General features: G+C 41.0%; 1 protein-coding gene across 1 annotated transcript in view; it reads right to left on the minus strand.

The window, feature by feature from the left end:
* The window catches only part of enah (ENAH actin regulator), a 129,675-nt gene that overhangs the window by 58,376 nt on the left and 44,442 nt on the right, over positions 1-26,857 (minus strand). The window contains 2 exon segments of the mRNA XM_038726899.1: positions 1,030-1,207; positions 5,711-5,876. Of these exon segments, the coding sequence (XP_038582827.1) occupies positions 1,030-1,207; positions 5,711-5,876 (344 nt within the window).

Raw genomic sequence — 26,857 nt, forward strand, 5'->3', positions numbered from 1 at the left:
TAAATGGGTGTGGTCTGCAACTACAGTTTGTGTAATAAAAACCAACTTATGACGTACACCTCCCTGTCATGAGCATATTACTGGAAAGCAAAAGAATGTCAAAGTGATAACAGGGGCTTTTTTATCGCTAAATCTCATGTCGATGTGGTTTAGAGTGAAGTACTGTGTTATGTACATGTGTTAAACTACAACAGGGCACAAATGGTTAAGGCGCATCCCACATACTGGCAACCCCAGTTCAATTCTGACCAGGAACTTTTGTTGAGTGTCATACCGCTGTATCTCTACTAGGGGTGTAACGGTACATGTATTCGTACCGGACCGTTTCGGAACAGGACTTTCAGAACGGTGTAAAACGCACATACGAACACACAAACATATTAAGTGACGAACCAAATCTCCGCCTTGTACTTTAGCCAAAACATCTCTGCGTCAGCCCAGCCTCTAGCTAGTTAGCGTCACGGCCAGTGCAGAGAAGCCAGAGCTTGAAGACCCTCTCTTATCATTAAGGTCTCCTGTTTGGGAACACTTCGGTTTCCTAGTGAAATACATCAACGGACAAAGACAAGTCGATAAGACGAAAGTAGCGTGCAGACATTGCTCAGTAGTGATCGGGTATATTTCTGGCAACAAGTTAAACATGCCAACGTTCACTCATTTCAAACGGTACCACATGGATGTGAAGATCACTGCTACAAGGAAAAAAACGAGTGTAGTGCAAATGCAAGGCATTTGAACAGACTGTAGACTGCACTTTAGACTTCACAAAAGAGATTTAAATTTTTTTTTTTTATCTGACCAGGCCAACATTTGCAAACTAATTTTCCCCTTACTGTACCGAAAGTAAACCGAACTGGTACATACCAAACCATGAATTGTGTGTACCGTTACACCCCTAATCTCTACCCTCATTTCCTGTCTGCCTCTCTGCTATCTAATAAAGGCAAAAATGCACAAATAACCTTAAAAAGAAACACATACACACACACATACACACACACACACACATACACAGTGGGAAAGAAATACCTGTGTCCTGGGAATTGAGCACCTCCAGAGCGTGCATCATGGCACTGGCGAATACGTTGGCATCCTCCTTGCTACCGAAGTTGAGGCCGTAGACCTGCCGGGCGTCACGCCACTGGTGGAAGGTCTGCGTGGCCTGGTTGTACTTCAGCCCCTTGGGAATGGCACAGTTTATCACCACCTGGAGATGTCCATGAGGAGCGAGTTCGGTTGAGAAAAGAGGAAACATCCTTTAGATTAGCAGTGATGAAAGAGAACTACCATGTAAATGCAATGCATTTTTAAAGTAAACCAATCAGCAACTGTTCAAAATAAGCCTGTAATTGAAGGAGCCACCAGGAACAACATGCGATCTAGACCAATACAGCTACGTTTCTGAAGTTTACTGACAGGAAATAGCCTTTTGGAAAAGATTTGGAAACATTTATTGTGACAGCATGTTTCATGACTGACCTAAGATGTTTGACTTAGTAGCACAAATACACACATAAAAGTAAAGTACTGTGGTCTCAGTCTATCAATCACTCTTCCTCTGTCAGGATACTACCTCTCCACCTGCTACCAAGCTGAGGAGCTGCCAAAATCACAAAGACGATTCAAAAACAAACTCACACTCCCTGATCTTGTCCCAGTAAAAGCCTCCAATCTCATTTAAAACAAAGTGACAACGCTGGGACTCATTATGTGGTGAAAGGTCATTCCTGCCTGCTCGTAAAGTGACTTTATGATCCACTCACTATGTCTTTATTTTGAGTTACTGAGACAGAGAAGTGCGTCTTAAACTGGGAGTACCAAAACCTGAGGGGGTTCTCCTCACTCCACCTCTGCTTTCAAGAGCATTTTTAACTGGAGGATCTTAATCTGCATCATAATCAGTGAATGTTTGGCACTGAAATGTGGGCATGATGTAAAAACCCACACACGCACACATAATTTTGTTACTTTTCATCGGATATAGCTGAAATACCCTGAAAGATGTGTAATGTGGTTTAATCTCATAATAACTGCGTCATCTCATGTCCAAACTAATAAGAAGAATCCAAAACATTTCCCTATAGGGAAAGCTTGGTCGAAAGCTTATCTTACGGGGCCTCATGGTTAGTTTGATTTCTAGAAACCCCACAAAGAGATTAAACTGTACAGAGAACCGAGAGAATGAGCTCTCAAAAAGGTAATATTTACCAAAGTATTGCTTTGGCCAATTAACAGCTAAAGTCCGTCTCCAATCCGCTAGTTTATGTTAAAAAACAAGGTCTGGTGCCAGCAAAATGTGTTTTAACCTGGCAAGAAATAATCTAGTGTCAATTTCTGTGGTTATTATAATGTTTCTCTGGCAGGCGGGAAGGGATTCACATAAACATTCTTTCATTGTTGATGGACTGGGTAATAAAACAAGCAGCCAGGAAATGTGAGAAGCAATTGAGCCAGTGTAACTCTAGATGCTTATTGTAGGTGGCAGTGAACAAAACAAACAGAGGAAATGTGCATCTTATGATAGCAGTGCCACACAAACTGAAGCTCAGAGTGTGAACCGCTAACACAAACACAGCCGGCCCGACACTCACTTCCCATTGCTTTTTTAAGTGGCCAAAGTCAATTAGTTGATAAGATCACACTTCAACCAGTGTTTGTGATTTTTGGCTATTTCTGTTTTGTGATCTCAGGATTAAGTGTGCCAGCATAATAACAAAATTCCAGTGTGTAATGTAACGGCCCATCAAAAAAGGACAGTTCTCAGATAGTGGTTGGGGCATTTATTTACCTCCAATGCAGATAGAATCAGGCATTTATTGCTAATTCCCTTCTTTTTTTAAAAATATACAGTATAGTATATATTGTGTAAATATCAAATCATTATTTCTTTCAAGTTTAAAGGCTGTTTTTTGCTCCTAGGTGAAGAAACCAGATGCTTAATTGTGGTTTTAAACTTTTCTTTATGGTGAGAACAAACACTTAACACAATAGCTCACTTAACAAATCTGAGGTAGAAAATTTAAAACAATTATGATAAACTCTTTTGTTCAACAAATGATGCATGAGTAAAATTAAGTAAATCTTTCTGTCCCTTTTCCTCAACAAATATCTTAATAGAAAAATTAAGTTCTTTTTTTGTTGTTATTGAGGAAAAGTATCTCACAATAATTATCATTATTGTTTTATTTGCCGTTAATGCTTCCTCAATATTAATTTAGAATGTAATTCACACAGATTAATGCCATACTCTCCGATCTGTTGCAAGTTTCTCTTTTTAACAGAGGTACTGTTCTCACTCATTAATTAATTCCAGTCAGTTCCACTTTGCTGCCACTGTCAGTGAAACTCACAGATGGTTCACGTTAAAAGCTTTCCGGCATACAGAACTCTCCCTTTCCTGGTTCGCTTTTAGTGTGAAACATCAACAAGAAGTGTTCAGCAGCTTAACACTGGTCACAAAACAGCAAAGACATTGGAATTAATCAGTAAATGAAACCAGAGTATTGAGTATACCAGGACGAATGAGCAACACCTGTAGTTTAAAGCAAAGCTTTGTTGTTAGAATAATGCATTTCAGCTTGTGGCCTTCAAAAGGGACACCATACAACACATTACAGAGAACATTCAGTTCTTTTAAATGGTCTATCTATTACACTTTTCCATGCACCTTGGAAGTTAGGTGAAGGTGCGCCATTAAACCTTCCTGCTATAACTCTGCTGTTGCACTGATAGAAACAGTGCTGTGGCTGGCTACAATATGACAGTTAATTAAATACCGGCTTCTATTTGAAAATGCTGAAGAGTTTTGGGCTAAAATTCACGTACTGATGCACTTGTGAGTTAAAAGCACACATACACAGTGGCCTGGGTGTAATGTACACACACACACACACACACACACACACACACACACACACACACACACAGCTGTAGTGCATCAGTCCTGCCTGGTATGTGCCTATACATTGAGGATTAAAATGTGAGCTGATCTGAGCTTCTTTCTGCTCCTATTTCCTCTGTCTTCCAGGATTCTGCTGTGCATAGGTGGATTTGTAGCCTACAGTATGTGTTCATATGTGCTTTGGTGCATGATGTGCCTGCTCTCATGTATACTGCTTGTGTGTGTTTGGAAATAAAAGCTTAATGTGCTGACATCTGCCAGATTTAGAGGAGTTGGAGAGTGGAGGAGAAAACAGTTTCAGTTGAAGGTCAGTGTCTCAATGTATGTGCGTGCACGTGAGTGTGCGTATGTATGTCAGTGTCTAATCTGGCTACTATCTTTTGTTTTCAAATTTCCTCGTCAGTTTCCGACTCCATAACATCACACAGAGGCAGTCCCAGCACACAGTGTGAGGAAACACTGTCTGTGTACTTTAACAAGCAGATGACAACAAAACACACACTGATTCTTCTCAAAAGTCGTTGCAGTCGGCTGGAAAGAAAGCCTCTTGTAAGAGATAAAATACCAACACACTTCTTTGGACATTCTATAAACTCAGTGGCTATTAAAGTTTGTGTTGGGCTCCTGAGACCCCACATGACTCAGTCCCTCATACCTGCGGACGACCGCAGATGCTTTAAACTGTATTACTTGCATATTAAATTTAACAAGCTTTGAGGTCATTATCAATTATTTACAGCACTTGGTCAACCTTGAGAGTACATATTTGTAGAAGGCAGCTGAATAGCTAGTAGCATGTGTGCACATGAATACCACACCACAGGATTCCCTGGCTATGTAGTTATATGTTGACATCAGTGGATACCTAAAATTGAATATTTTGATATACCATATTTGGTAACAGTATGCTTTTGCCATCCTCCTCTCAGATCTAATACTCTTGATGAGCTCTTGATGTGAGTGGTGTCCAGCACTGTTTCTGCCAAACATGTCACACTCAACATGATCCGTGTTTCAATAAGGACTGTGCCCAGTCTGCTACATGGGTGGCCACTGGAACGGGCCAACGTAGACTCTTTCTTATGTTATATAACACATATTCAGACGAATAGCCACTTAAAATGTTGTCATAACTTAACCCAGAAAGGGCTGCGCATTCCAATGTGTATTATACAGTATGTGTCAAGTGGTGTATTATTTGTTTCATGGTTGAATGTACAGGTATCCTCCCACATTGAATCAAAAAGATGACTTTTGGAGGGAAAAATCTCATTTTTGTGTGTTTCTCAATTGATAATGAAAACTTTGCATTCCATGTTTTCAGACATTGTCAGACCAGACTTGTTTAAACAACCCTTAATGGTTTCAGAAAACAGTGTTAACTTGTCTGCAGTTTTGATTGTGTGGTATTTTGTGGTGGGTTAACCTTTTTGTTTACATTGGGATTAGTGATTGCGCTATTAGTGAAAACTTAACACAGTACTAACTACTAATTACAAACCAATGGCTACAAAGTTCTTAAAACTGAATGATAAATCTCAGTTTAAAGGCATTAGATGGATTCATAATTATAAAACCACTGTTTTGTACAGGAAAGAAGTCTGGAGGGTATTTCAGTTTAGAATTTAAAACAGTAGTTATTCAACCTTGACTTAGCTCTTCCACAATAAATACAAACTCCAGCTTGTACAGCAGCTGTGTACATTTACTCCATACATCTAAACAACAGACTTCGTGCATTGAATGAATAAGGGTTCATGTGTGGACAGGTCTTTGGGGAAAATGCCCATGCTTGTTTTAGCCACTGACCTGATGATCTTGGATCTTGCGTCCCACTACGCGGAAGGCGTTGTTGCCCGTATGGTGGTAGATGTGGACTCTGCTGAAGCCCGTGGAACCACCAGCTGGGACCCACTTCTTATTGGCATCATCGTACACCATGACAGCGGCTCGTGCCTGGCAGATACTCTGTTCACTGCGGGAACACAGAGAGAAAATCCTTGTAGGGCTTACTAGGGCTGAATGATATGCAAAAAAATAAACATATTATTTTGACTGATATTGCAATATGAGCCAGGATTTCAGCGGTAATTTCAGCATTTAATTTTCAGTGAAAAAAAATATAAAAAACAATTATATGCGTTTTGCTGGGGTCAGTAGCAAACAATTATGTTCTCTTACGTCTGGAGAATATGATTTGCAGGCCGGCATCTCTGTAGCACCACAATACTTAATTTCCAATGGGATGTTGTGACACATTTTACCTTCAAAGAATTGTAGCTCCTGCAATTTAGATACTGCACATATTGTGATTTCAATAATATTTAGATTAATTGTTCAGCCCTAATTTCCACTGAGCTGATAATTCCCAAAAAACACAGTGTACTCTGGTTTACTGAAGGCCAACTCATGTGGCCACAGGGAGCTCATTAACAATCTTTGATTTCTCTTGTTTTGTTATTTTTTATTCTTTTGTGTGTTTTCCTCTTTGAAGTAAAACTTTCAGACTGAACACATGTTGTATTAAAGTCATAATTGTCTGAAGGACGTTCTGAACTGTGATTATAGGTACGATGGCGATGTGAGAGTACAGCCTGCCATTGTAGTTAAAGACAAAGTGACATGTTTCCCTCCTCTGGACAGCACCAGCCTGCTACACACAAAAAAAGACCCTTCAAAAAGACTGCCAGTGAACTTATGACCACTGCAGTGTATCTCAGTGGAAATCACATTCTTTGTCTTTCTGAAGTAAAAATTTTTTTCATATAACTGCATTGCCACTGTATTTTTCTCTCTTATCAGTTAGCTCATCTTCCCGATATAATCAGTGTTTGACATGGTTAAACATAATTTTACCTTTGTTATTAAACAACGCAATCTCACATTGCCTTTCCTATTAAGCAAGCAAATGTCATCACTGCTGTGATTAATCAGTTTAAACAACTTCCCATAAACCCCCGAGTTCCGCACACTCTGATGAACCCACAGCCCATTAGATCCTTCCACATTCCTTGAGGACATTTTGCTAATAATCCAGTTAATAATTCCCTTAAAATGGTACACACAGAAGAGTAAAAAAAAAAGAGAAGTGAAGAAGAGAAATAGACAGAAGAAGAATATGTGGCATAACAAGTTAAAGGAAGGCAGACACTGAGGGAAGGCTGGACCCAGCTTAAAAAAAGTTATTAGCAAGCATGTAAGGAGCCTAGCTAATAAGGAGAGCTAAGTTAATGTTAGAATGCAGCGATATAGACTGCACACGTCCAAATCAAAGCTGCAGAGGCTGAGATGGAGATATCCTGATTTTCAATCCCCAATATGGGTTGAACTAAAAAAAAAATAAACACAGTGATCATACTTTTCCCATGATCATCCCATGATACCAATAACTGTACAAGCCTGTTAAATGTCCACATTTTTCAAAATGTTTGTTATAAATTTTTAGTCTCCAATCCCAATCTGAGGTAACCCTGATTAAATCATAAGGGTGATTGTCAGACTTTGAAAATCTCCTCCAGAGACATACAAAACATCATGAATTCTTTTTGACAGGCTGTGTGGTACTCCTCCTGACGAAGATGAAAACTAACCTTTATGTGCAAAAGTGCCCTTTTAATGTGCTATCATATTAAAGTGTTTGACACCCACAGTGCACATAGTGTAACTATGCTATGGTACTGCTGTACAAGAGGACGTGACAGACCGCAGGGAGGGAAACAGTCAACTTCTAATACTAGAGAAGAACAGAGGGGGAAAAAGGGGAGAAGAAAACACTTCAGTCATATGCTTTCCTGTGTGTCACTGCAACACTGACAACCTGAATACAAGCAGGAGAGAGACAGAAAGTGAGAGGGGAAAAGAGGGAAACAGAGGGAGGGAAGACTGAGAAGCAGAGAGAGTAAAATTGTGCACAGATCCACTTCCACCGAGACGCACACCCCGTGTTGTTAAAAGTATCTGTTTCAAGGTTGGAAAAGCATTGAAATTGAGGGTCCACAATGATGAGAAAAACACTTCTGTCACCGTCAAGTGTGAATGAGGCTTGTGTGTAAACAGGCAGCTACTGGTGCCAAAGCTACTTAACATGCCTCTCACTCCGGGTTTGAAACGTCTTACTGTAAAAAGACTGAATCCTCTTGAAACAGCTCTGAAACATTCATCTCCTGTATGTACTTACAAGCGTGCACTCTACAGTACAGAGTCAGGGATACACACATGAACCATGTGTATCCATGTGAACACCAGCTCGCCCATCCAGCTTTTACAAACACTTTCACACCTCTGCTAATGTGCTTCATTATGACAGCAAAAGTTGAACTGTGTTAACACTCTGCAGCAGCTCATGAACGTTACGACAGAATCTCCACAAAAATTACACGCTGCAGTAAGAGTTAACACCTCAGGCCATATCTTACATCTGGAACATTCATTCAAGACTTGCTGCTCTAGCTGGATATTTTCACTTTTTCTACAGGCAAATTATGTAACCTTACATCTTTATTAAACTAGGCAAATGGACTGAGATCCATGTGTTTTTCACAGAGGCTCTGAGAAGCAGTGGTTAGTGGTGGTGGGGGGCACTAAACTCCTACAGAATTTATGTAGGAGCCCACAAAATTCTCCTTACAAGGGGTCTGTAAAATTTTACAATTTTACATCCCAGAGCCCCCTGTATAGTTTGATTCAGGCCTGGTGGTTCTCTTGATTGCATGCCAATCAAAGAGGGCTTCAAACAATAATGATTGTATTGCTGCATGTTTTGTTGATTGTGGTGACTTGGTTTGGTCAGATGGGATGGCAGCGTGTTCTCATGGCATGGAATAAATACAAGTTCAGGACCACTGCAGAGACCACAGCCTTTGCCTGCAAAGCTTCAAGACACACACCTTCACCGCAGGGTGCCCTGTGTCTCTATACACACATGCACATGTCTCAACAGTACATTTTTGTGTGGTGAATGTACTGTGGTTTGCATGTGTGTGGAGGGTGATTCAGCTGAAGGCCCCACTGCTCCACTTCTTCATGACTGCTGTGAGCTAAAAGCCAGAGGAATCCATCCAAAGTGTTTCGAGAGGAACAAAATGTGGCGATTTAAAGAATAAAAAAAAACAACATGAATCATAAAGAGATAATCCCCTTAAAACGTATCTGTGGAGCACAGAGTAACGCAGACATGATCAAGTTTCCTACGGTTACTGAATTACTTTGACATTTATGCTTTCCCCATTACCGGGGAAAACTGTGCAATTATCTTTCATTTACATTAATGGCAGCAACATTAACATTCCTCAGTGAGATGAGTGCACATTATGTGTTAGCGCATTGCCCCTTTGTCTTTGCAGCTACTTCAGGGATATGATGTTAGAGACAATCATGGTGTAATCAAGTCCTATTGACTCTCCTCATCTCCTTGTTAACCCTTCCACTGAACACTGAGTCCACACTACTCCCCATCAGTATCACATTATATGTGACTAACTTAATACAAGACAGAACAATCTACTAGTGGCACGAGATCTTAGCAATATTAAAATGTGATGGTATTTCTCTTTGAGGTGAAAAGCTGTCTCTCGCTATCAGAGCTTCCAACTTGGACGTTTTTGGTGATTCGTGGTGAGATCTGGCCGATCAGAAGTGTTTTCACTTAGTTTTTAACTCCTTGTCTTATCCTAACAGTCCCAAACAGTTCTGTGATGTCTGAAGGAGATAGTACCACATCAGCAGAGCAATGACATAATGTACATTATAGTATAGGGCAGGGAGAATTACAGGGGAAAATATTATGAATTCTCATTAAATGATCAGTCTAGTAATAGCCCAACTTTTTTCCCCGACATGTCAGAGAGCTGAAACTAGAGCTATTAAAGTCCAGGAGTAATAACAAAGTGGATAAAGCCATCAAGTTCTTAAAGAGGTCATATTATGCTTTTAGGCTTTTTCCCTCTCCTTTATTGAGTTATATATCTTTTTTAAGCATGTAATCTGTTTGCAAATGAAAAAGCCCAAAGTCCAGCCCAAAGGGAGTTCCCATCTCCCACTGAACTGCTCTGAACTGCCTGAAAACAGCTTGTTTGCAGTCCAGACGTTTCCCTTTGATCCCCGTGATGACACATGGATGAAAGCAAAATGCGCGTCATATTGCTCGCCAAGCGGCTACTCCGACACACCCTCAAAAACAATGGTGGAAAAACAGTGAGCTGCAGCACACAGCTCTCCCCACCCTTTCAAACACTAGCTGCCCTCAAGGCAGTCGATGGACAGAAAGTTGTTACTGTGATGTAGAGACAGAGCTCAGTTAAAATTTATGGATGAAAGATACTTTTGTTACAGATTAATTCCTCACCACTCTGAAACTCTTGCTCCAGTCCATGTTGCTAAGCTGGTAAGGGGAACATATACAGCTGAACCAAAGCAGTGTTTCCTGGCTTCTCACGACCTGCTGTAGTCCTTAACAAGCACATGTGCAACTCCCAACAAAGATCTTGCAGAAATATCTTTGCTGAGAGTTGCACGATCAAGATGCATCATTCCATAGCTAAAACAAAGCATTCAACAAACAGGGTAAAAAGAGAAGCTGCAGGAATGTGCAGTATGAAATGAATGAAAATGAAAACCTGTTCTGGTACAACCCCTAAACAAGATATTGAACCTGAAAATGAGCATAATGTGACCTCTTTAAAAGAACTCCAGCACAGAGGGAGGAACAAAAGGGAAACAGAAACAAATAAAACAGTTTGGGCCCTATGAGTAGTCTGCAGTGTTTTCACATAACCTTTTGGTATTGCCTCAGCTCACTTGGAACATCGACAGACGGGATAGAAAAAAGTACTACTTCTCCACAATAGAAAACCAAAAAAGCATGGTTGAGCCCCCCCTTCCCCTTATATATTTACTGATTGAAGATTTCTAAATAAAAGGTGATAAAATATGAGTTTCACACTGCTAGAATCTATGAATGTCATGTTTTTCAGTTTTATTAAACTGAAAGCTTCACACACAGATATCCCTCTGCTTCTAGGCCTGTTACACACATATGTGGGCATTACTTGCTTGTTAAAAGCTCTGTAAAAGAGTGCAAGGACACACACAGACACACACAACAGAGACAAAGGAAAAAACTGCAGATCTGACAAGAATAGGAATGGAGACTGCAATATGAGATGAGAATATTTTCATCTCCTTCATTAATGTTAATGTGGCTCCGAGTGAAGAATGGTTGTGACTTCAAAGAGGAACAGAACAGCTCCAGGGGCTTCATCACCATGATGTCACATCCTGCCAGGATTGAGGGTGGGGGGTGGGGGGGCAGGCTGTGGGTGTACAGAGAGAAGCAGAGCGATGAAGTGCAGGGGGGAAAGAGGAGAGAGTAGAGGAGATGACAGATCAACAAGAAGCAGGAGGCGAAATGCAGAAAGATGCTCGTGCTGTGTCTTCTTCATCTTCTTTTATATAGTCTTTCGCTGTATCTCAGATGGCCCTGGAAAGACCAAAGCAGCTTCATCTCAGCAGTCAACAAAAGACTTGGCCTCTTGTTGATATGTTCGGTACTGTCCTATAGTGCTCCTTAAAGTTCTGACGACCTGTTTCTGATTTATGAAATAATCAGAAACAGCAGTGTCCACCCTTGATATATTCCCTGATTGTACTGACTCAGTACATGACTACGGGTGGAAATTGTGACTAATTTTACTGCTGATAGGCCAAAGTTACATAACCAGCCAACAGACGCTAAAAATAGAAACAAACCAAAAAGGGGTAACTGAAATCTCATTCCATGTGTCTGACAAACCGAGGCAACGAGAGATGATTTCATTTTTGTCATGCCAGCTACACTGCTCCTTCTGAGTGTACTGCACATATGTGGAGAATCACTGAGACTGTGCTATCAGTGTGTTAGCGTATCTTGTCACGGTACAGACCAAACGTACACCGCAAGTTCCCTCTGTAAAATACATCTCAATAGACCTTAGATTGCTTCAAAAATGTGAAAAACTTATTTCCATTAAATACTGAACCCCTTCAGGATTCAGAGGTCATAGCAATGCCACCCATCTAATGTGCGTTTCATGTAATGTGACGTTAATCATGCAATATGATCTTACGGATGACCTCACTTTCTACTGGTTTGGTTTTTACTACAATTTACTTCAATTCATACTGTACAAAATGTAATAAAAGGCTGACTGCTCAGCACAGCTGACCTGGGAGGGCTTAATACAGATATCAGTGCTCTCTTTATACCTAAGTGACAGCTATCCACTAAAATCATGACTGAGAGTGGAGACACAGAAATGTATAGTTAAATTAAGATAACTGTATTTAATCTGCTTAATCAGGTCAGTATCCAAGCCGAAACTGATCCGGTAGATCTGTGTATTTAAGAGGTGAAATGTTTAGTCAATTAATTGATTATTCAACTGACAGAAAGATGTTGGCCAATTATTTAGATCACTGATTAATTGTTTGAATCGTATTTTGAAGAAAAATGCCAAAACTCTCTGGTTGCAGACTGCTTTTCATTTTCAAGAACTAAATCACTTTGGGTTTTCAATAGCTGGCTGGACCAAACAAGACATTTGTAGAGACTGTGATTGCCATTTTTCACTATTTTTCAACAACTGTTTGTTTGCAGCTTTCATTCCTTTCCAACCTTCCATACCTTTAGAGGTATTTGTTGTCCTGAACAGATAGTTTCCTATGAAATGACAGAGGCTGTTAACGCTTCATCTGATCAGACTCGCTCAATCAGCTCTTTCTATTATGGAACATTTCTCTCTTTCACCTCTTCCCCTTAGGACAGACAAAAGGTATATTCCCCTGCCACATCCAGTTCTTTGACTTTCGGCGGTGATTTGAATGGATTCGTTATGAAACTGACTCAATGCAGCATTTTTCCTCTGACTACTTCTGTCTCCATCTCTCTCTCTAAATTGACTCGCTTTCTGTAGTTTGCCCTTTTTGGCTTTAAACCATCCGACAATAAACTGACGCTCTGCTCAGAAAGGCCAGAGTGAGCTCTTTCCAAGCTGGGGGAGGATGATAAATCCTGTGAAGCTGAAACAAAACATGCAAGCAGAGCTATATAAATGCTAAAAAGGCTCTTCCAAGGCTGGGCGTGGAATCCATGGGGAGTCCCCGCTATGAAAATGAACACAGTTGGGGAAGAAAGTAACAAGAGGTATTACCTACTGGGACTGAGGGATGACCTGAGGGTTTGTACGGGGAGGAGTGCAGCTGGCGTCAGACGGAAGGAAGGGGCTTCAGGACAGAGGAGCTCTGGAGAGCATCCCGGCCACATCTGCATCCTTTCTTTTCCTCGCTTTGCAACCATGTCTTCAATTTATTTTCACTCAATTTATAACTCTGACTCGTCCTCCTCAAACCATTTTTTTCCTAATCCGTCTCTTACTGCCTCTCTCTCTCTCTCTCTCTCTCGCTCATTAATCAGGCATCACTTATGGCAAGGTGCCGAATGTAGAGTGTTTCCAGCCCATATGGAAGCGATCAGGGGCAGGCAGCGAGGAACAGTAGAGGCCCTGCAGACAAGACAAAGTCCCTATTGAACCACTGCCTGCAGGTATTGCGCCAGTGTTTGGAATCAACAGTAAATAAATAGGCCAGTGGATTCCAAAGTGGGCTCAAGGGACCATCAGAGGTTTCAGATTATTCTTCGAAACATTTAAATCATTTCATTTCAGCATTTTCAGTCCCTAAACAAAATGTGAAAGAATGACTGTGTTGAATGCCTTTTCCAACAAATACAACCAGTAAAATTGCATCGTTCCAAGGGACAACTTCCTGTTTTAACTGAACTGAGACAAGCAAAAAAACATTCATCTAATTCTATACCGTTCATCTAATTATTAGTGTCAGGGTTTTCAGTCTAAAAAACTGCCCCAAGCCACAAAACCAAGCTGAAAGTAATCAATAGGCCCAGCAGACAACAGCTGGTCACTGCTCAGTGTAAGGTGGTGATCAACAGTCCCACAGTCCTACACCGGACACTACCTTTTTATAGGAACTGCAAACTGAGTCGTCACCTTAGCAACACAGCCCTACATGGGTGGAGGGAGAAAGAGAGAGGGTGTGGGAAAGAGAAGAGCAGGAGCACAGATGTGTACAGGTGTGCACACATGTACCTGCACACCTTTCATTCATGAACAGCTGTTTGTCTGCTTACTTTCTACTGATACACACACATATACTGTATGATATGGAGGATGCATGAGAAAATACCCTCTGCTCATGAGCATGAGTCATTCACTCCACCAGATGGTTGGAGAGAAAGAGACAGAGCGGGAGAGGACCAGTGTGTGGCAGGGTAGCAGTAAAAACACCTGAGGTGCGACAAGGAGCCATCGCCACTAGTGGCTATATATAACCCGGCACAGCCCACAGCGAGAGAGAGAAAGAGTGTGTGTGTGACACACAGGCCCTCCAGCCAGACGAACAGCCACTTGCAGAAACGGAGTGATGATTCTCAGCTCTGTTTCTGTGGCCAAAGGTCACAGTCTGGCTACTAGCTTCAGCAGGATTCAATAAGGAGTTCCACTTGTCATTTATATTTGTGACAGACCTTTATCAGTCACTGTCTCAAAGGACTGCACAACAGCCACAGGTTAAAACAGTGACTAAAAACACATTAAATGATCAATGAGAGCCAGGAGAATGTTATGGGTATCCCAGGGCATTTATGCCTGCCATTACCATGGGGCCTCTAGCCAAAAAATATAAAACACACATCAGCTCTAACTTCACTGTACTTATACCTCTGCAGTTACATCAATGAGAGCACCTTTACCCTCCTAAAATGCAGACGGACATCTGCCTGTTAATAGTATTAACAGGCAGTATATAATATATATATATACACACAATATATAATGCATTTGCTGGAAACTCAAATGCGAAACAGTTATCGGCAAAACAACAGATGAAAATATATTTGGTCCAATAGTAAGCTATTTCACATAACAATGATACAAAGATTGCTGTCTATTATTGTCATAAAGCAGTCCTGGTTATTGATTTGAAACATTACATAAAATGTCCTAAATACAACTAGAGTGAGACAGACAGAGCCAGACAAACTAGGGCCTTCGCGATAACTGCAAAATTGAAATACCACGCTATTGGCCTACCACGGAGGATGGCAAGCACCGCAACGTTCATACTTTACACTTCGTGTGGTATGTTAAACTAATAAATTAGTGCTTCTAAAGTTTCACAACTGTAACAAGTTCTATAACGGTTCAAGGACGGACCGCCATGTGCTGTACGTGACTTCAAACTTGGAAGCTGTAAGTGTTGCTGTGTTTTGTGTTGTTTTACGGTTTATTTTAAAAGGTTAGCTAACTTAGCGTTAGCATATTGCGCGGCAAATGTGGCTAGCAGGCTTGGCGATGTTGGACTAACATTGTAAAACAGTCGAGAGAAACTGAACTGTAGCTGGCTAACCAATGACCGTCGTGTGTCGGGTGCCTGCAGCTGTTTTACATGTTGCTTTCTGTGGAAATTTAGTTATAACGTTACTACAGCGCAGTGGTTAGTTGTGGAAACCCATTCTGCTCCACACCGCTGTGTGTGTAGGTGTGTGTGTGTAGGTGTGTGTGTGTGTGTGTGCGGTAAGTAAATTGACTTGATAGACATGCCCTGAAGGTAACAAATATACTGTAGCTAACGTTACATGTGAAAAAGACACTGTCAAATTACAAAAATTTGTTTGCTTGGCAATGTTGACTAGCACCCAGCAGCTAGCTTGCCTACTGCCAATTTTCGCCTCGTGACGCTTTCCTCGTGTGAGTACGTTCGCTGCAAGTGTGAGAAGGCGACTTTAACGCGATAACGTCAATAAACAACACACCATTACTACAACTGTATAAACCCAAAGTAAACATTTTGCTGTGATTAAATAGCAATAAATGGATTAAACTGATGCTGAAATAACTACAATATGATGCAGATTTGTTAAAACATGAATTCATGCTTTGTGAAGTCTGTCAGCAGAACAGCAGGACAACAACTTCTAAAATGTTTGTTTTCTGAATGGAGTTTGGATCGATCAGGGCTATGCTATGCTAACTTGGTTACAGTAGCAATGATACAATGTACAGTACAATGATAGCTGGAATAAATTTACAGACACATGTTTTCTAAACTCACCAGGTAGTTCAGCTTCCTCGCTTTCTTTTCTCCCAGCAATGTCCAGTTTTGTCCGGTTTTTATATAAATATGAAGTCGTAGTCCGACAGAGCTAACGACGCTAACAACAACAACCGGATGTGCACGGAAGCTAGCTGCTGAGAAGCTCCAGTGAAGATAAATCAACGTTGAAATCCCAAAAACTAAAGCAAAAAGTTAATTTAATAAAAGCAGTTAACTCCGAGCTCCTCCCGCGAGTAATCGGCGTAGTTGTCAGAGCCGAATCCGACCGATGGGTGTTTATTTGTCCAATGGTTGCAGCACTGCTCCCTGCTCCTCTCCCAAGTTTAGCAGCACTCAGCCGGCCAGCAGATTTTCAATCCCCTGCTCTGCCCGGCCCTCTCCACAAAACGCTCTGAAGCCTCAGTGACGTACGGACAATCTCAACACTTATAGGCCATCTTCATCACTGTCACCAGTCCTTTCCAAAAAAAGTGGTGTTTTTGTCCATTTTTGAGTCAAACTATCCATGTACATTATTAGCCAATGCAGAGTAAAATGCTGAGAACAAGGCCGTGTATAAATACAGTACAGATCAAGGGATAAAAATGCCTATTCTGAGACTGTTCTGCAATTTAAATGTAATCAGTTGCAGATATCAGCAAGACTTCATGTGTACAGGCGCACCAGATATCTGTGCTGCTGTAGTTGTCCTGCATAATTCTTCCTGTTCAGTAAGGAAGCGTGATAAAGACTATAAGCCTGTGCTGCACTGAAGAGAGGACAGAGAAGAAGAGAAGGGAACTGATGGGTAAGGAAGCACCTTACAAAAGAAAATATAATGGGAAATTTAACACTACAGCATGAGCTACAAGCAATACACCTTTTGTTCAGAGCTCTATCTTTCTTACATACATAACTAGCCAAGAAAATGATAATTCTGCCGTAACCTGAAAAATTTAGAAATGCGTCCAAGGTCATAAAAAACATAAAATAATGTATGTGCAGTAAAATGTATGTATGATATAAATTACAATAGTGCTGCTTTGCTGTTCCCTAATTATTTCCAAGTCACCACCTGCAGGTCATTATGGTGAAAAACATTATCGCCAAGTGATTACCTGGACCATCAACTGGCCTATTCAAGCACCAGGCTCGTTTAAGGAGTAAGTTGGTCCTGAAACAATTAGGCTTTGAGCAACTCACTCACAGAAACCATTAGCAGACTGAAGAGGCACATCCCCAGAGGAGGGATCCACAGCACCCCGCCCCCCCCAACTGCCTTTAATGACTCTGCCCTTTTCAGTTTCATGGTAACCAGGATCATAGCATGAATACCCTCAAAGTCATCTGACCTTTCACTAAATAAAATGGCACACTTTGTCTAATGGGTTCCTAATGGGTCACAAACAATCCAAAGAATAAAAGAATATGTGTAGGAAACATTTAGCTGACTTTACTGCTGACTTATGGGTAAATGCGCAGCAGGAGAAAGTAGAAGCAATGTCAAGTACACAAGCAGTTACTATGAAACTCTTCTATCCTCGAAGTGAGAGAAAAGAGGGAGAAACATTAGACATACAAACACTACAAGTCACAAAAAAAAAAAGACAAAAAGCAGCAAATCTGCCAACCGAAAACATGCATGTTCATGTTTGCAAGCATCTCTTCACATAGTGTGAAGTCTAACACTTTACGGCTATAGGACCCTCCTTTCTCTACGGACAGCGTCTGTGTGGGAGCGTGCGTGTTAGCATGTGTTGGGTCACTGCATTTTAACTGTGCACACACACCAGACACATGGAGAGTAGTGTACTGCAGGGTGTTCCCAGGGTTCAGAGTGCAGCCTGTGTGTTAACTGGGAGCCTGGTACATTTTACAAGAGTCCAGGCCATGTTCCCATTCACATTGGGACAGGGAACACATTGACAGCAGAGCGGGTCTGGACTGGACTGCTTTCGATCCTCGTATACAACCATGGGAACCAACAATTGAAGCCTTCAGATGAACAGCTGTATGGGTTTGTTTCAACAGCAGTATGAACAACGGTGGATTGAGGCCAAATGCCTCAAAGTTCATAAAATACCTGTGAAATTCTGTTGAGTTGCCAAATATTCACATGTGAATAGGAGGTTTGTCCCTTGTGAGCAACCATAGGTGGCTTGTGGGAACCTCTGCGTGGCAAATTATGAAAATAGGCCCTTTTCAAACAAGACATTTTAACATGTTACATCAGCTAAAGATGGCTGAATTCCATTTAGTTGCTTTAAGTTTCTGGCGTTGTAATGCTGCCTTACTGTTACATTGTCATGACTTACTGGAACACTTGAATACAACAGAGCTACCCATAAGCATTTACAGTCAAGACGTTGTTCGGTGAAGTATTCTCCGAAACACCAGGGGGCGTACAAACTAAATATTCTGTGAATAAGCAAGAAGTCAAAGATCCAACATGGCTACCTTTTTATATTACAGTCTATGATGGCTACGTGTGCTGCCTCATCTTCTGCCAGTGTGGTGGCAATCTCTCTCCACGAATTGGGAATCATTGTAGTCTCTGAAGGAAGGGTCATAGAGGTGTTTGTAGTATTAAAATTTGCATGCGCAAAATTGAATAATGAATTCTAAAGTAGTGTAATCAAATTTAAAACCAAAGCTATTTGCCACTTCCAGGGTATTACCTTTTAAAACTTGTAACAAGTCCACAGCTAGGATCATAACATCATAACAGGCACCTTCTGAGCAACAGGTTAACATATATAAATCTGTTTTCTTGGGTTTTTTTCTGAGCACCTGCCGTTTACTCACGGAGCACTGTCTCCTGTTCACCTGAGGAGCGCAGAGCAACCTCGCAGGGCCAAGCGACTACGTTGTGATTTTAAGGACGTTCCTAAGACTGAAGCTTCCTTCCGCTGGGTGGGTGATTTGTAGGCTGAACAACATCCCACCCCTCCTGTGACCCATGGTTTGACTGTGCATGTATTCAGAGCGGACTTTCAAAATAATAATAATAAAACTGTGTTAACATGCGATAAAATAATTACCGTTAATTAATTAATGCATTAACGCAAAAATAGCACATTAATGTGCCCGGCTCTAGTCTGTAGAGAAGAACCTGCTCTGTCAGTCTACCCTTGAAGGCGTCCATGTTGAAATGAAAAGGTCACCGCGCACCTTGTTAAAGAAATTCAGAGGTGCACGACGAAGCAGCGCGACAACTCAATGCTAAAATACTATTCAAATGTACAACAAACTGACATCTGCAACAAAGTCAGTCAAGCTGGTTTAGTCTGATCATACTTTATCACCATTCAGTTCTAAGAGAAGACAACAAATCTGAAATTTATCTGCTAAAGTCACAGAATCAACGTGCATCTACAGTAAATTCAAATGATTTCCACAGAATTATAATGAATTTGAATCTAGGACACTGTTTTCTATCCACTAATAAAAGGTTTATGTCTCTGGTTCTAAATATTTTTGTTGTTTGTGTACAAAAGTACAAATGTTTTTCAAGGCCTTTGTATACTTCTGTTTGTTTCATTGTGTTTACATACAGTCACTGTTTTTTTTGCTTTTAAATTTTGAGAATGAATTTAACATCTTATATAATAAATGTAGCCTGAGCTGTTTGTGTTTACATTTACATACAATGTTGGGCATCAGTCACCTCTCACTCCAAGGCATGACACAGTGACATTATAACGAACATAACCACAAATACACATTAGCCTGGGCACAAGATTGACAGAATATGTTGCTTACACAGAAAGACACACCAGAATAACTAGCTAAGCTTACTTTATCCATCAAGCTAATAGGGACACACGGCAACTGGTGAAACATGACAGTTTGTTCTGATGTTTTAGGCAAGGACTATTTTTCAATGTATGTCTGTTTGGTGACGCCACACCACTACAGCATGTGGCTATGGCCATGTGACTTAACACCCGACTTTCCTACTGGCTTTTCCTGACTTTTAAAAAAAAGGTACAACGTGGAAGAACCAAGACTACTCTCCATCTGTCAAATCCATACAAATAAAAATAGGGGTTTAGGGTTAGGGTTTATTACCTATCAGGTCATAACCGCTGCTAGTTAGCTCAGTAAGCTGTGCAGCTAACTGATCTAGTACCGGACGGGCTCAGCAGCCTCTGAGACAGACGGTGGCCAGTTTGAGGACAGGGAATACAGTAACGAGGTGATTTACAATGCTCCAACTAGGACTCTGTGGGTACCACGAAAACACGACAGGTTCAGGCAGGGACAGAACAGGTGTCAAGCGGGAGAGGAGCGAGAGGGCAGCCGGGCTTCAGAGATGCGGAATATTTTCACATCTAACTCGCTGAATTAAGGTTTATTTCCACCAAAACAGAGCTGGTGACTGTGGAACTGTAGAAAGACTAACCAAGATGAATTGGGGAGTTTTATTTTGTTTCTGTGGAGTCTGAATGAAGTCTGTTTTACTGTGACTTAACAATGCAATTAGTTCGGTAAAGAGAGAAACTTGAATTCAGAAAATGTGTGGTTGAATTTTTCTGTTTGATAAGGAAAATAGGTGTAAGAATAATTCCTTTCTTAGCAAGATAACTTCAGTAGATAGCTCTGTAACACAATTAATAGACATAATGTTAGTTACTCCTCCTCATGCTGTTAATAACGTTAGTTCATTTTAATGATTTAAACTGAAATTTTGTCTGTAACTTTAAATCCCACTTTCCAGTTGTACTTCCAGTGAATGTTGCTAAATCTGAAACGTTGCTGAACTAGCATTAACCAGATTTTGACAGTCTGTCTTTGTCTTGTAGAAAGAAAGAAAGGAAATTCAGGTAAAATCCCCTCTAAAAAGTGATTAAAAGTGACAATAGCCACCAGTCAAATGAAAGAAAAGGTTTAATCTGGTCTAATAATTCTATAAGCCCCCACCCGGTGTTCAATCAGTATTTTATATTCTAGATGCTACTGCAGTTACAAGAAAATATATTCATTTGTGATGTGATGCTGCAGATATTTGTGGATTTTATGTGTCCAGAGGGAGGTCAGAAGTCAGGTCCAGACCATCATCTCTGGAGCTGGGACATGCAGTAACTTGCTAAAAGGACACTAACAAATTGTGGATAGCTTGCTTTTCAGACACAATCAGATGGATTTGTTTATTTTACTCTCTGGTAAAAATTACAAAAACACTCTCAAACAGCCATTTCCCTTTACTGAAGGCCATTCCTTCAAAGGGAATACTTCCTCCAAATGAACATAACATTTGGCAAACTGAGCCAAAGAAATATGCTTTCTGTCATTTTAACAAACTGCATCAATAATTAAGCTCTGTCTACTTGCTTAACATTATGTTACAGCTTATAAATGGCTATAACTAGCTATATCTCTAACCAAGCCCTCAGGGAGACAGCTGCACAGGCACGAGAAGGGAAATCCTTCAGAGAGATGACTCAAAGAAGGAACATCCTCTCACAGCCAGCATCCAGAAAACCCTGATTCAAATATGATACTGCTACGGTTTCATAAAGCAAAACTAATTTGCTATATTTTCTATTCTATTATCTAGTTATTACAGACTGAAAAGTCTATGAGGGTTGTCACCTTTTATACTTTTCAAACTTTAAGTGCTATGCATACAATTTATTACAAATGCAGCAGATCCAGAATGACTCACACTTAATGATGCTCAACCAAGCCTTGGCTTTATTAGGATTATTAGTCCAGAAAAGATGATCTTTCCTCCATGTGGTGTGGAAGTGATTAAGTTCTTTTCTTTATTGACTAACTCTCCTTAAAACATAAAGGGAAAGTGTTTTCAGCAAAAGGATCAACTCCAGCTTAAAATTTGAAATCAACATTGATAGATTAAATATACTGCATTGTAATTTCTGTGCAATAATTCTTAATTCTCTTAACCTCTTAACATTCCAACAGCCCGCCCGCGGGCCGTCAGGTCCTGGCGGCAGCTTTCAGTATGTGCACACAGCTGATATGTTAACTTCATACGATGCACCGTTTGAAAGCTAAAATCCTCATGATTCGACCAATGCAAGATACCATTTCAAGATACAATCACCACAGCGGGTACAATCAGCGCTTCTGTCAGACCAACCAGTACAAGCAAAATTGACACGACTCACCTATGAAGCCTCATAGTAACTTAATCCACCGATCAATTATATTCCAACAAAAACGGTCTTGTTACGTTGTCAAGGGTCCAAACGATCCAATCCAATAAAAACATTTAGTCCAAAGCATATTATTCCATCAATAAATCCCCAGGGACTGCTGCCGCATCGTTTCATATTTGCCGGCAGACGTGGCTCGTTTGTCATTATAACCGTAATAACTCTGATTCAAATGTAAACAACTACGATAGCTTGTATTCAAATTGGCCGCTGAACTCTGACCTTTCGACTGACAGCTAATCCGACCCAATAAGAGCTCACATATCACTTTCACGGCCTTCAGCACCCAACGAGAGCCTGCGCTGTATTATTTCGTGGGTAGGCCGAGCCAATTGCAAGCAATTGTGCCAATGACTGGCACTTAGTGTAGCCAATAAAATTCTGACAATAACGATATCCAGCTTTAAGTAGGAAGTTCATGATCTACCAGCAAAAAAACACATCTGCATCGAACTACCGATACGGAGCGATGCAGCCGCAGCCACCTGCCGCCAAGGGGCGGTGCTGTTTTAGACAAACTTTTCCCTAAAAATCATTTTTCATGGTATTGGTATGAAATTTAAACTAGGACTAGGTAAGGCTTTATCCTGTGGTCCTACAGTGTTTTAATAAGTCCCAGCTGTAGTTGTCTGCATGCATTTGTTAGCAAGCATTTTCAAGCGGAAATGAAAAATATAGTAGTTTTAGTGTGTTTAAACTTATATTAATAAATTCCCGTAGCACTTACAGTCATACTTTTGGGTTCAGAGAGGCCCAAAACCATGCATATATTCCAAATGGTTCAACAACTACATTCAATTTACTTTTTTTACAGGAATGTTAAGTGGTTTGAACACTGCAGGGCTTTACCATACAGTTTGTCTGAAGCCACATTTTATGTAAGTTTGAGATTTTCCCCTTTGTTGGCTTTAATTAAACTACTTTTATCAACAGAAAGGCAAGGCCCTGACTGCTCATTGATCAAAAATGAGCAGCAATAAAGACATACTGACAAAATTCCTACTGTATAGAAAGAGCACAAGAGCAAGACTTGAGGCTGATGAAGAAACAAAGAAGGACTCACTTGAATGACTCTGTGACATCAGGTACGTACCGGTGGATTTCCATTTTGGAGGCCAACACACATCTGTGACTGAGGAGGAAGCTAAAGGGTTTGGACTGTGGACCAGAAGACTGGATCTGCATGGCTCTACACAGCCTGCTAGCTGCTTCCTCTCCTCCTCCTGCTGAAGTAACCCAGGAGCCAGCCCCACTCCTCTATCGGCCTTCCCCTTCCTCAGTTCTCCTGTCTCAGGGTCTCGTCTCCCCTAGCTTCCTGTATTTTACTTGGTAGCCAAGGGACTGTCTCAGGTTTCTCTTACTCTCCGACAAATGGTTTTCCTCATCATCCAGAGCAGAGTACCAGTCACCCCGTCCCAGCCCCGGCCCCCCCACCTCCTCTCCTCTCCTCAAAGCCCCTGTATCAGGGTGATTCCTTCCTTATTCATATGTGCGATGTCGGTGAGTTAACCAGCAAGCGAGCGAGCGAGGCAGCCATCCAGACAGTCGTCCAGCTGCGTTTTCCCCATGGCAGCAGCACCAGGCTGCAAACACACACACACGCGTGCGCTTCAATCCTGGCTTTTCTCCGCCGTGGCGACAGCAGGGGTATCCAGGCAACAGGCTCCTGCTCCTGCACAGCCAGCACTCTGGGCTCCTTGGCGGAGGCTGTTGGGGAGCTGTGAAGAGGGAAATCACTGCGGTGGTACGGCGCAGCTCAGCTCAGAAGGGTTCAAGTATGGGGGGGGGGGGGGGGGGTTTCTTCTCCTCTATTGCTCTGTCACTATTCTCTTTTCTTGCCTGGCTCCCTCTGCTACATCTATCTCATACCTTTTGTCTTTCACTTGATCTATCCCTCTTTCATCTGCCCGTGGCTGCCTCTCCTCTCCCTCCCAGCCCCTCGCTCGGCTTTTATCTGCGTGACTCTCCACGCGCTCTCGCTCTCTCTATTCCTTAACTCGTCGTACGCCCACCCAACTCATCTCTCTCACTTCCTCCAAAATAAATACGCTAGACAGAGTTAGGCAGAATGAGCAGCCAGAATTAGTGATGTTTGATGGCATTGGAACAAGGATTAGTTGAGAATTTCCCAACATCAGACAAACACACTCCTGACAGGAGGGATTCTCCTTTTCACAGCACACAACACTGCAAGGCTTTACATTAACTGTCTAAAAGTGGTGCTGTATAAAGACATTCAGTATGTAGAGTGAAGGCATGCATCAGATCACTGAAAGCAGCACTGAATAGAGTCGATATTAAACTACCTTATACATGCACATCAGTCATTATGTTTACTACTGTTCCTTGTGAAATCATAATCAAAAACACTTATCATTTCTGACATGTTTAGTTAGTGTCTTTTTTTTGTGAGGCAGGACATCCTGTATATCAGAGGGTGTTCCAGCCAAACATTTGGGCTTTCCCACTGAGCTCATATTTAATGCACTGCCACCCTCACTGGGTGTTACTGGTTGCTATGCCAACTCTTGAGAGCTAGATCTCTGCTGTGTTTTGTCACATGTATGTAAAGAACTCTGAAGAAAAGATTTACGTGTTAAGGCTTTACCATTTAGCTTTCTACATAATTCAACAACAGCAATGACGACAGCATCTAGTACCAAGCTGTATCAGCTATTTGTTGTTATTTTTTGACGTGAAAATGTCATCAAGCGCCCGGGTTATGTGGCGGTGAAGTGGATTACTTACTGAAGTGATACTGAGAAACACTGGAACTATCATCTGACAGGTGTGACCCAACCAACATTTGAGTTCACTAAAATTAAGGAACAATTAAGGATTTAAGCTTGAAACTACAACGACAAGCTCGGCTAGACAACACTTGTTACTCTATATTTCAAAAAGTCCTTTGATTTGGTTGTTGTTGATTTTAGGTCTATAAAATACCATGCTCCAAAGCCATAAAAATCATCAGTCATTTTATACCTCCTTTTCTTGATCTCTTTTTTATAAGCAGTTAGCAGGTTCCTTATTGTCTTTATCAGCGCTGAGTGTCAATTTAGTCAGTTGAATGAATTGGAGTGAATTCCAGTTAAACTTTCCTTCATATCATATTAATAATTTAAGCTTACTTACACTAATAGTTCTGAATGGTGACCTCCAGTATTTTGGGGTGAGTAGCTTGTGAAAAATAAGGAGTGCAAGGGTTTTTCACTGGCCAATGCCGAAGTTTAGAGAGCAGAGCAGCTGAAGTCCGATACATAATACAAAACAAAGAAAAGTCATGTTTAATTCCATTATTCAATGCAGAATACAATCTAATATACACAGTTATTTTAGTCAGTAATGTTGTGTTGTTTTAGTTGGAATGTTTATTAATTAATGAAATATAAAAATACATTGGGTTATGTTGTAGTTTTCAGAACATGACTGGTGTTTAGGGGAGAGTTAGTTTGTCAGAAGTGACCACACTCAACCGCATTAATCAATCAGTGACATAACAGTTGCTGTTACAAATATTGAAAGCTGCACCCAAATGGATTCAAACAGCAGATTCAATAAACCCTCTCTGCCTTGAGGCCTATAAAAGCCAGTCTTATAGGAAGAGTTTTCCATTCAAAATAGCCACCTTGAGAATTAAGTGAATTATCTTTAAACACATTGCCACTTTATTAAAACCATGACCTGGACCAGATTAAATGTTATATGCACAAACATCTGAGGCAAACAGGAAACTACAATCTCTTAACCCAATTACAACTTCATAAATGTAACGTAGGCACAGCGCTAAAGCTTAGAACAGGCCTGTTTACACGTAACATGCTTATGATCCTTTGCTCTTAACATTATACAAATAAATATGAGATATATCAACCACGTCATAAGCTTCATTACATATTTTCCACTGTATTTTAGATAGCTCAGTACAGTTTTGGTGTGCTGCACATGATTATGTCCATTCCTACACGATGATGCTCATTCCACAGTTTGGATTTGCACTTCGCTTCCTCTGCAGCTGTCACTGACAAACGATCAACATGCTGAACACATGTTTTTTTCCAGGGTTTGAATTAAACTTGTGATTCACCCTGAAGGCTACAAACTAATTCAAGGATTGATGTAATTATACTAAAATTGTTGAAAACAAAGAGCTTTTTTTTTTTCTTTTCCCATTGGACAGCTGGCTCGACAGGCATGAAATCAGCCACAATAAGGCTGTGCATCTCCATCAGCATGTGTAAGGGCTGCCACGCGCTGTGTTCTCATGGTAAAGCACAGAGTACAGAAAACAGGAGAGGGTAATGACACAAACACACACACGAGCAGAGACAGGACTGCGAGGGAAGGCTGTACCAAACTCTCGAGGTCGGAACAACAAGGGCTCGGGGAGAGAGATATATTTGTGCCTTTGTTCCACACATTAAAGTGCACGCTGACGCTCTCAGCCAACACTATGCTTAACTGAGCCTTCAACACAGCACATTACTGACTGACACATGTACACCTACACACACACACACACACACACACACACACAAACACTGTTGTTGCTTACATTATCATCATCAGGCATAGTAGAAATAATGGATACACCAAAAGTACAAAAACTGTTTGGAAGCTTGTTTGAATT

The sequence above is a fragment of the Micropterus salmoides genome, unplaced genomic scaffold (assembly GCF_014851395.1).
Source record: "Micropterus salmoides isolate LMB-PRFRI ecotype aquatic unplaced genomic scaffold, ASM1485139v1 Ms_hic_scaffold_18, whole genome shotgun sequence".
Taxonomy (NCBI): domain Eukaryota; kingdom Metazoa; phylum Chordata; class Actinopteri; order Centrarchiformes; family Centrarchidae; genus Micropterus; species Micropterus salmoides.